Source organism: Hyaena hyaena, unplaced genomic scaffold (genome assembly GCF_003009895.1).
Source record: "Hyaena hyaena isolate Hyena2069 unplaced genomic scaffold, ASM300989v1 scaffold_478, whole genome shotgun sequence".
NCBI lineage: Eukaryota > Metazoa > Chordata > Mammalia > Carnivora > Hyaenidae > Hyaena > Hyaena hyaena.
The window spans coordinates 1,145,640-1,157,835 of record NW_024081110.1 but is presented as its reverse complement, the minus strand read 5'-3'; the positions used below and the strand labels follow the sequence as shown (position 1 = coordinate 1,157,835).

General features: G+C 39.8%; 1 protein-coding gene across 3 annotated transcripts in view; it reads left to right on the top strand.

Moving 5' to 3' along the window:
- Positions 1-12,196, top strand: part of NALCN (sodium leak channel, non-selective) — a 285,524-nt gene that overhangs the window by 209,929 nt on the left and 63,399 nt on the right. For all 3 annotated transcript variants that reach the window (XM_039254277.1, XM_039254276.1, XM_039254275.1), the window contains one exon: positions 8,078-8,151. In XM_039254277.1, the coding sequence (XP_039110208.1) occupies positions 8,078-8,151 (74 nt within the window). The remainder of the gene's footprint in view (positions 1-8,077; positions 8,152-12,196) is intronic.

Genomic DNA, 12,196 nt, shown 5'->3' with positions numbered 1-12,196 from the left:
ACAGATTGAATCTATGAGAAACAGCTAAAAGAATTTTAGTGGAAAAGTTATAGCCTCGAGTGCAAATTTAGCAAAAGAATAAAGGCTGGCACTAATCATCCAAATATTTAACTCTAGAATTTATAAAAATACCAACCAAGAAAACATTAAGACAGTGGAAGGGGAAGAAAGTAGATAGGGGGAAAAGAAGCAGTAAGTAACTTTAGTAGAACTAAAATTTTGTTCACGATGGCATTCGTGTCCTCATGACCCCCTCTAAACCACAGCACTTCCCAGAGGCCCTGGCTCCCAACATCTTCACACTGGGGGGCTAGGGCTTCAACACATGAATTTGGGGGTATAACACACAGTACTGGTGCCCGTGGAGAAGAAGCCAAGGTTAGTTACGAGGCGTGTGATGTCTTTGAGGACAGGACCACACGAAAGGAAAACGTTCAGCAGTGGAATCAAACTTGAACAGGCCGGTGACAAAGAGTGATGAGGGGGAAAAGCAGATAAAATTGGTGGTGTCTGTTCCCCATGACAAAGCCAGGGGGTCTCAGAAAGAAGGCTGCCGCGTGGATCACTGTGTTAAGACAACAGAAGACGACGCTCTAAGCAAGAAGGAAATACTCAACTGTTCAGGACAACTAATTGCGCATAAACATGAGCAACAGAAATTTCTCAAAGCCAAATTCCCTACAAAACTTGCAAGAGAAAAAGAATAAGGAGCAGAATCCTGTCCCAATAGACAGGGAAAGCTTACCATAAAGACCTACCCACAAACGGCTCATTTGTAGCATTATGTGGCAAAATGAGTGAGAAGACATACATGGTGGAACGGAAAGGTATTACGCTAAGTGAGGTAAGTCAGCCAGAGAAAGACAAATATCATAGGACTTCACTCATATGTGGAATTTAAGATACAAAACAGATGAACATAAGGGAAGGGAAGCAAAAATAATGTAAAAACAGGGAGGGGGACAAAATGTAAGACACTCTCAAATACAGAGAACTAACTGAGTGTTGCTGGAGGCGCTGTGGGAGGGAAGATGGCCCAAGTGGGTGAGGGGCATTAGGGAGGCCATTTGTTCAGATGAGCACTGGGTGTTATACATAGGGGATGAATCACCGGAATCTACGCCTAAAATAATTATTGAGCTATATGCTAACTAACTTGGATGTAAATATAAATAAATAAATAAACAAACACATAAATAAAATTTTAAAAGGCATACAGATTACATAAGACTAGAATAGCAACAAAAGTAAGAAATTCATGGGGCACCTGGGAGGCTCAGTTGGTGAAGCGACCGACTTTGGCTCAGGTCATGATCTCACGGTTCATGAGTTTGAGCCCCGCGTTGGGCTCTGTGCTGACAGCTCAGACCCTGGAGCCTACTTTGGGTTCTGTGTCTCCCTCTCTCTTTCTGCCCCTCCCTCCCTCTCCCTCTCTCTCTCTCAAAAATAAATATTAAAAATATTTTTAAAAAGTAAGAAATTCATACATAAGGTGCTAGAACTCAGTCAACTGTCCTTTCAGTTCATCGAACAACATGAATTCGAGCTGTGCACATCCACTTACGTGCAGATTTTTTATAAATGCAATACAGTGCTACCTAGAAGTGTATTTCCTTATGATTGTAATAACATTTTCTTTTCTCTAGCTTACTTTATTACAATAATACAGTATTTTACTGTATATACATATGGCATATGTATATACATATACATAATACATATGGCATACAAAATATGTATTAGTTGACTGTGTTATTGGTAAGGTGTCCAGTCAACAGTAGGCTGTTAGCCATTAAGTTTGGCGGGGGGGAGTCAAAAGCTATGTGTGTATCTTCAACTGAGTGGGGTGTCCGTGCCCCTAACCCCTGCATTGTTCAGGGTCAACTATATTAGTAAAAACAATGAAGACTAAACTCGACAGAACATAAAGTGATCACATACACCAGATGATGCCTTAAGAAAACTAGAAAGTATAAAAGAGGAAATTTGAAGAAATTAAAAAGAAATGAAGAAAGAAATGAAAGTGATTTGAAAGAAACTGACAGATCAAAGAATTTCGGTGAAGGTCCAAGGTCTGTATTATAGAGACCCCGAAAGAAGAAAATGAAAGTCATAGCACAGAACAGCATTAAACTTTCCTGAAATGTAAAAAGATTTAAAACTAAATATTGGAAGTACACACCATGTAATTGAAAGTATCAATCACGAATGACCAAAAATAAGACATATTCCAGACAAATTACAGGACCTTAAAAATTATATGTATATACATATATATGTGTGTGTGTGTATATATATATATATGTATTTTAATGTTTTATTTATTTCTGAGAGAGAGAGAGAGAAAGACAGCGTGAGCAAGGGAGGGTCAGAGAGAGAGGGAGACAAAGAACCCAAAGCAGGCTCCCAGCTCTGAGCTAGCTGCCAGCACAGAGCCCAACACGTGGCTTGAACCCATGACCTGTGAGATCATGACCTGAGCCGAAGTCGGACACTTAACCGACAGGGCCACCCAGATGCCCCATATATTTTTATTTATTTTTTTTAATGTATCACTCGTTACTAGAGAGAACAAACTGAGGGTTGCAGGAGGGGAGGTGGGTGGGGGATGGGCTTTAAGGAGGGCACTTGTTGGGATGAGTACTGGGTGTTATATTAAGTAACAAATCACTAAATTCTGCTTCTGAAACCAATATTACACTATATGTTAACTAACTCGAATTTAATAAAAAATTAAAACAAAAAATAATATTAATAATAAAATTAAAATAGGTATCAGCTCAAAATGAACAAGTGACTTATAAAGGGAAGAGCATTAGATTACCATTAGACTTTTTGGCAGGAATGTTTTATGTCAGAAGAAATTAGAATCACGTATTAGGGCACCCAGAGAGAAATTGTCAGCCAGTTTTTTTATATCCAGGAAAACTGCCTCTCAAGTTTCATGGGGGGAAAAAAAACAACTTCTATTAAGATGTAAGAATGTAAGTAATGTCAGTGTAAGCAGTGTTTTTCCTATGAGCCTTTCCTGAGGAAATTACTAAAAACCCTGCTTCAGACAACCGAAATGAATTCCAAAAATGACCCCAAGTCATTAACATAAGAGCAGGTGGTAAAGATTCTTAAACTGTGTATGACTAACCACAGCTACATGACTACATGAGGATTAAAATAAAGAGAAAAATGTGTAATAGCTCTTTGCTCTGCTGATATGAGTATAGTGCAAGAGTACAAATGAGAAGAAAATGAGAAGAATATACGCAAATGTTTTTTAAATATCCATTAACTGTATTTGTTAGAGTAGGTATGGTGATGCTAAGACTACTGTCTATGAAATGTGACATAAAACTAATGAGTATATTTGATAATGATGTGGAGTGAGAGGATACAGAAACTGAAGAGATACAATGTCATATGGAAGAGATTAGGTAAAACCCCTAATTTAAATTGAAAATATCAGAATAAAATCAGGCAAAGCCCTCGAAATAGCGACCAACTCATAGCAATAAGTATCACTAAATTATGTTCTTGAAACCCATTTCTCAATAAATACACCAAGGCTTTGTGGAGAAAAGTGTTAATTTGGAATAGGAAGCATACACAAGATGGGCTGGGGACATCCGGCCATACTAACAACGAGGAAACTTAGACAAAGGCTGTAAAGTCAGGCCGGCAGAACCCATGGGCCATCTTGAAAATGCTCCCAATGTGCACAGTTGGGATACTTTGACCTCACATGAGGATACTGATTGTAACGGATTGAAACCAAATATATTTAAGTCCTTAAGTCAATAATGACATTTTTAAAATACTAATTGGTCACCTTCAGAGGATGATAGAAAACCAGTTAATTATATAAAAATGAATAAGTAAAGGTAAAGAATCAACATTTACTTTGCCTTTTCCATATGAACTGTACTACTGAGTAACCAAACAGTGCATGAGAGGAAGTACCTCATTATAAAGGTATTCCACCTAATAAATGAGAAGTGGTAATTTTGCAAACTGAATGAATCAACAGTCTAAGCAATAAACATCAATACTACTAACATCACAGAAAGAGGAACAATCAGACATTGTGTGCCTTCTGATGAAAAGCTACAACACCACCTGTGGCCGTGCCAAAGCCATCAAGTGTGAGCTTGAGGAGACTCTGGGTCCAGATGCCAATTTGCAAGAGATACAGAAGAGAAAGGAGCATGTGAACTATGGCATGAATGTGCACTGGGGAAAATCCACATTCCCGGAAACTACAGGTCACATGCCCAGGTCCTTCAACTATGGGGAAGGAGGGGGTGTGGCTCAGGGGGTAAGGTATACCTGTAGATTAAAACATGTCAAAGAAATTGCCAGAAAATCAGCGAGATCCATCGGTTGCTGTGTCCTTCAGCTCCAAATTATTTAACCACAAATAACTGCAAATTTGAACCTCCTGAATTTCATGCTAAGGTGCTCAGTTCTGGAAATCCCTTTTAAATTAAAATTTTAAGACAAAAAATATCATCTCTGTACTGTTTGAACATTTAATTTTTTTAAGTTTATTTATTTTGAGAGAATGAAAGAGCACATGCATAGGAGAGGCAGAGGGGAGAGGGAGAAAGAGAGAATCTTAAGCAGGATCCAGTCAGTGTAGAGCCCAATGTGGGGCTTGAACTCACGACTGTGAGATCATGACCTGAGCCTAAATCAAGAGTTGGATGCTCAACCGACTGAGCCACCCGGTATCTCTTGTTTGAACATTTAAATTTAGTTTTTATAAATCAGTCAGAGAATGTTTATCTCCTGGAGTTGGGTGTATTAGATTTACAAATAAAATAAAACCACCAAAAAGGGCTTTTTCAACTAATCTTTTTTTTTTTCAGTGCAAACTCCGTGTGATGTCATTCATACCCTTCCTTTTAAGTCCTACATGTCCGACATGTTTACATCCAGAGGAAACATTTCCTAGTACCTGCCTTAGCTGTAATTTAAAACTTCAGGTCAAAAATTACTTATCTTTCAAATTGATTTCTGTATTCCTTATTTTGATTTCAGGTGACTGTCAGTATCTTTCAGAGCCAGAAGAGGGCGCTGCAGAGCAGCGTAGCTCTGAGCACTTTGGGATAGCAGGTGTCCTTGGCCGAAAAAAAAATGTGCAAAGCCTTACTACAGAAATAAGAAAAACCGAATGCCGAGGTTTCTTCTTTTAAAACACCCTGAAACTGGAGGTGGCTGGCCGGCTCAGTGGGTGGAGCATGTGACTCTTGATCTCAGGGTCATGAGTTTGAGTCCTATGTTGGGCGTAGAGCTTACTTAAAAAATCAGTCAGTCAATCCTGAGGCTGAACCTGAAGCTCTTCTATTAGAGAATTTAGCCTTTTGCCACCTCTGCTGCTACAAAATCCGTTCTCAAGTAGTTCCTTGTACAGATCAATAGTGTATTTTACTTTAACCAGTTAAGGTTTAGGACGGAGGAGATCCGGCAGCCCTTTAGCGATCTTAGGCAGCGCAGAAATAATTTTGGGATCAATGTAATAAATATTATCTCCAAGCTGCTCAATTCCAGGGCAGTAGGTAGGTGACTGAATTCAGACCATCACCTTCACTAAGGGAAGGATGACGAAGGCATGCCAGTATCCTTCAAAGATGAAATAAGGGTAGTGAGGTCCAGTCCTTTCCCCAAACCTGCAGCCTCGGGGACCCCCATAGCCTGGGCCTCCCATGACTGTGTGCTTAGGAACCAAAGGACAGAAGGACCACCATGATGGGACCCTTCAGCTGAGTCGTCTGTCTCTGAAAATAACTAAATAATTTGGGAGATAGGCCGTCATCTCTAGGAGGTTAACTCAGTGCCCAGAGTCACCTCATTAGGGAAGGGGAGGAGATTTAAGAAAGTTTTAGGATTGAGGGCGCCTGGGTGGCTCAGTTAGTTAAGCATCTGACTTCGGCTCAGGGCATGATCTTATGGTTTGTGAGCTTGAGCCCCACATCAGGCTCTGTGCTGACAGCTCAGGGCCAGGAGCCTGCTTTGGATTCTGTGTCTCCCTCTCTCTCTGCTCCCCCCCCCCCACTCACCCTGTCTCTCTCTGTGTCTCAAAACTAAATAAATGAAAAAAATTGTTAAAAATTAAAAAAAAACTTTAGGATCCATCATGGTAAACAGCCTTCCATGCACTACCCTAAAAATGTAACTTCTGAAAAAAATGATAACCACCTTTATCTCCTAGTGTGCACATTAATTTATTCTTCCAAGAGCTCTGATGAATAACAAAACCAATTCAGTTTTTCATTACTGAACATATATGAATGCTCCATCTTTCCTCATATGAGGGAAATTGCCACTGTGTTCAATGATCTTTCCCTTTATTGCAGATCTGCTGTGAAATATGAAAATTATGTTGCTGGTTATGGGGTTATGTAGATTGTCGGGTGTGGCTGAAAAGACCAGTTTGTGCCTGTCACTTCCCCTCCGCAGTGGCCATAGGGACATGTCGGTGACAGTACAGTATTTGTTTATGGGCTTGTTTGCAGACTGGAGTGCCGCGACTTTGTACCTTGAAGTCACTAACTTCTTTAAAAGAAACTGGATGGTCTGTTTTTACTGGATACAGAGCGGTTCTGTCTCCTGCTTATTTTTTCATCCCTCAGATCTGTCTGAAACACAGTCTGCCTTACAGTGTTTCTTCCACCGAGCTCAGCACTGAAGCAGGTAATCTGCACTGGACCACTTTGCCCCACGCATGCATTTCCAACAGCAGTCCCTTGCCCACGGCCTCCTCTGCTATGGAAATCTGAACCATCCTTCAAGGCCTTGCGCAACGTCCACTTCTTCAGTATCATCTTGCTATTTCAGACACAGCTATTTGTCCCCACCCGAAGTCCTGCAGTCTTCTCGTCTTTTCTGCTGGACATACCAGCCAGCACCCTACTATCTACTTTTTACTAGTGACCTCATGCATCACAGCCTTGCCTTTGTAACTAGGCTTTTCGATTCTGGTAAACAGTTCTGATTCCTAGGTAAGCTGTGTCTCTGATGGTCGCTAAGTTCATACTCCGTGCTTAGTAAATCTAACCTGATCTGTTGATCAAGGTGACCAGGTCGTTGTCCAAGTATTACCTCTGGTGTGACCGTTGGAGTTACACTTCCTAGTTATTTGTTCTTATGAATCTGCCGAGGTTGGCATGTTTCCCTGTTCTTTCTCTGCCCTGCTGTTGCTCACCTGAGTTCCCTGTACACCTGTCCCCCTCTGACTTCTGCAACGATCAAGCAGGACAGAGGTGAGTTTGAGGAATCTTCTGGTTTATAGGCAGCCTCCAGGATTGTGTTTTTCTTAGTGCCTTTCTCTGAAATAATCTCATCATTGCCAACTAGGAAGCAATGAAGCCCATCTCATTGGTCTCCATGACAGTAGGCAAAACAACTCCTGAACTCATCATTCAGATTAATACCAAGTCACAGGCTAAGCACCTGAAACGGGGGCGCCTGGGTGGCTCAGTCAGTTAAGCATTCAACTTTGGCTCAGGTCATGATCTCACAGTTCATGGGTTTGAGTCCCACATCAGCTCTATTTTGACAGCTCAGAGCCTGGAGTCTGCTTCAGATTCTGTGTCTCCCTCTCTCTCTGTGTGTGTATCTCTGTTTACACTGTGTGTGTGTGTGTGTGTGTGTGTGTGTGTGTGTGTGTGTGTGAAAAATAAATAAACCTTAAAAAAAAAAACCTGAAACAGGAGTAAAGTGGATTAGAGAACTGTTTACTGGACAATACCAAGAAATGGTCCAATATTTGTCTCAATGCTACATTCTCTGGACACTGAAAAGCTGATTCAGATGTAAGACATTATTACTGATGATCACAGCCAATGTGTCACCGCCATAGCTGTGACATGTGGCCCCACAAAGCTTGTTTGCATTTCTACCCAAACAAAAATAAAAATAGAAAGTAAAATTAAATGATACAATCAATCATATAATGATGCTTTAGTAAAAAAATTCATGTTTAATGTTTTAATACTGTTATCTATATAATGTATGTAATGACTTGTCAGCATATTGTCCCTTCACATTCCAAAACTAATAAGCCACACTTGTAATTTTTCAGCTTCGCAAGTCTGTCTTCAGCATCAGGGCAAGGAATCTTCTAGAAAAGGAGACTGCAGTCACTAAAATCTTAAGGTAACACCATTAAACACTGATACATATTTAAACCCAAGTGGGATTATATTCAACAAACAAACCTTTTTCTCTTTAGTGAACTAATTTTCTGAGTATCAGTATGCACTTTCTGCTAGAAAGTAGGTCCGAGCAACTATGTAGTTACAAATAATGTCAAATACATCATTTATATCTTTCCTGAAAAAGTAGTATTTTATTAGCTCAGTCATACATTTTTCTTTTCATGCCCATACCCGTAAATCATAAATGTTTACAAAAAGGTGAAAATGACTTACTTTTATTCCTCCATGTATATATATTATTTATATAAAGGACAAATTACAATCTAAGGGGGGAAATGGTAAGTTTTTTAAAATTACGATTTATACCTATTAAGAATAAATGTATTTTAAACCTATAAGAATCAAAAGCATATTCATTTTTAAATGCTTATGAAAATGTGTGATTTTAACACTGCTTTCCTAAACCTGCTTTGATTAAGTATCAGAAAGGAAAATCAATCTAGCTACTTAAGAGTATTTTACAAGACAGTGTCATAATATGAAAGACCATGATCTTGATAAAAATGCATGAGCATTTGGAATGTAATTTATTGGTGCACATATTACACAGACACGTGTAACGATACCACTAAATACTGGAGGCTGGACGGAGAATGGCTGACGAGGCAAATGGATGAATTTATGCTGGGAAGACTCCTCCCAACTTGTGCTGAGAGGAAGAAGTTAGACTCTCTTCTAGTTTCCTTTGTTCCAGGAATAATCATTAAAGAGTTTTTGCCAAAGCATTTATCACAACTTGGATGACTGTAATGAGGAAATAAGGCTAATATATACGGTTTGAGACATTATTTTGAGTTTATAAGAGTACTTTAAATTTGTGTGCCAAAAACAGTGCTAACTCGTCAAGACAGCATTCTGTGTATTCACTCTTTTATCGGCTGACAGTTCATGCACAGATAGGACTATGTGCTGCAGTACATTTTATGAGAGGAGAATAATCATTTCTGGGCTTATATATTATCACCACAAAATATGATGAGATGATCGTAAAAGGTCTGGTTGAAATAGAGAAAGGAAAGCTTTCTCAGCAAATTTCTAACAACTGGTGTCCCAATTTCAGTTTGTGTCCGATTGGCTCGATCCTGGCATTGCCATCAGATAACGTCATGGCACCACCGGCCTTGAACACTACATGGTACTCCAGGGTCTTTATCAAGCTGCTACTCTATATTAGATGAATTCCTGGCAGGTCAATCCCTAGTATCTTGACGATGCTCCCCTGTTCACACAAGACAGACCATGCCCATGTGCTGACGGAGAATTCAGCATCAAATCCGCAATGACCCATGAGGGGATTGTAATACTCTGAGCCTGTATTAAGAGTCTACCTGCCAATTAGGAACCAAAATGACATTACTCGTCTACCCAGAATAACTACCTTCCTGAATGTGCCCTGGGGTTCCCAGAGACTTTCAGAGCACAGGCAGACAGGTATACCCGGGCGAAGCCATTTCCAGAGCCTCACTTCCCTGTGAGTTCTTTCTTAAATTTGGTCTTCCAGTTTATTTTCTACTACTCTTTCCTTATTCACCTCCTCCCACTTAAAAAAAAAAATGGTGAGCCTGTCATCCATGCACAAGGAAAGTGAAACGGTGATGTGCATTGATCTGGGCTGCCAAACACAGTGACTGTTCCCATGAGAGTTTCCCCAGAGGGGGATCCCATTGGGCAACAGCGTATTGTCTGTCTAAGTTTTTGGAGAACCTCATTCTAAGAACTTATCTACCTTAGAGTTAAGCCTTAGAAATAACACAGATGTTACAAGAATTAAGGGCGAGATGTCAAACTGACAATTTCTTTGGGTGTACTTACCTTTTTTCATAATTAGTAATAGCAATAATAATAATAATAATAATATACCTGCATTATAATGTAACCTATAAGTAAGGTCAGAACTGATTGGGTCAATTCCTATGGGTCCATAGCATTCTTCTGTGCTATTTTTCAATGAACAACAATATCTGAAAAGAAGAACAAAGAAGTGACAAGAGAAATTAAAAAGAAAGAAAAGAAAAACATTTGCTGTCATCTCAGGGTAAGCAATTCAAATAGACCTTCCCAAAATTGGGAAGAAAGAGAAGTTTCTGCCATCCTCTCAGGGCCTTCTTACTCCTTAGAGACTCTTTTTCTAGGCTCAGAAATTCTCCTTGCTCATTAAACTACAGTGTTCCTGGGTAAGTTAGCAGCAGAAGGACAGATGATGTATGATGTCAATTGCATGTGGAATCTAAAAGAGTCAAACTCCAAGAAACAGAGTAGATTAGGGATTGCCTGGAGCTTGGATGTGGGGCAAATGGGGAGATGGCGGTCAAAGGATATGTATTTCCAGTTATAAGCTGAATAAGTTCTGAGGATCTAAGGTACTGTCAGTGACTCTAGTTAATAATGCTGTATTGCATACTTTAAACTTGCTAAGAGAGTGGATCTTATATGTTCTCACTGTGCACACACACACACACACACACACACACAAATCATAATTATGGGAGCCAATAACTTTATTGGTAATGATCACTTCACAATATATACATACATCAAATCATGTATATTTACACAACGGTATTTGTCAGTTATCCCTCAGTAAAGCTGGGGCAGAAAATGGCTGTTCCCATGGCCATTTGCATTTTGGATGGAGGCTTTGAAAGAAGGAAAGGACGAGGAAGTACAGATTCTGTATCTTAATGGATGGGTCTGCCTTGATACAAAGGAAAAGAAGTCCAGCAGGGACTTGTTTTCGTGCTCTGTCACTCTTGATTTTCCTAAGTCTTTTATTCTCTTAGCCTGATTGTCCTCAGTTATATCTAAGAGGTTCCTCCTCAGGGAGGCAGGCAGGAGCCTTACAGGAAGGCATAGAAAGAAGCCCTCAGCTGACTCATTTTGTCAAGTAGGTCACAGGTGGGCATTTGTGCTGATTTGGGTGCACCCAGAGATAAACTTTAAATCTAATGTGATTTACAAAGATATCATGAAATATTAGTGCCTTAGAAGTAACTTTTAAAAATCACAAATATTTGAGGAAAATAATACAAAACAAATCCCTGATCTAAGGTATCTTGAGACCAGGCTGTGTAAACAGGTTAGTTATTTAAATCCCTAGTTTTCTGGTAATTTAAGGTTGGAGGAGGTGATCCTGAGGGTCCATCTAATTCTAACGTAAGCTACTAGACTCGGTGTCAGAAGGCCTGGACCAGTATCTGGCTCTGCTCCTCTCTAACCCTAAGCCACTCTCTTACCTGCATTTGCAGCATAGACTGCCCAAAATAGTCATCTGAATAATCTGTTGGTTAATCAAAGTGAAATTGAATACTTATTACAGTGAGGGAGACCATCACTTCAGTACTAGTAATAATACCTCAGAAGGGATGGGTCAGGGATATTTGTAAGGTTTTGGGTTTGGGTTTAAGCATTTTTAGTGACTGAGATTGGGCAGAATTCTTGATGTAAGAGTTTAGATCATTTCACAATATATGCAAACATCGAATCACTTTTTTGTAATGCTGTAATATATGCCATAAGCTAATACAATATTATATGTCATTTATATCTAAAATTTATTTTTAATTTAATTTTTCTTTATTTTAGCGAAAGCATGTAAGCAGAGAGAGGGGCAGAAGGAGAGAGAGAGAGAGAGAGAATCTTTTTTTTTTTAATTAATTAATTTTTTGAGAAAGAGAGCGAGCAGGGGAGGAGAAAAGAGAGAGAATCCCAAGTAGGCTCTGCACTGTCAGTGGTAGCCCTATAAGGGGCTCAAACTCCTGAACCGTAAAATCATGACCTGAGCGAAGTCGGATGCTTACCCAATTGAACTGCCCAGGCGACCCAAGAGAGAATTAAGCAGGCTGCAATGCTCAGCGTGGAGCCGGGCTCAGGGCTCGATTCCACAACCCTGAGATCATGACCTGAGCAGAAATCAAGAATCAGTCACTCAACTGACTGAGCCACCCAGGTGCCCCAATGTACCTCAAAAAAAAAAAAAAAAAAAA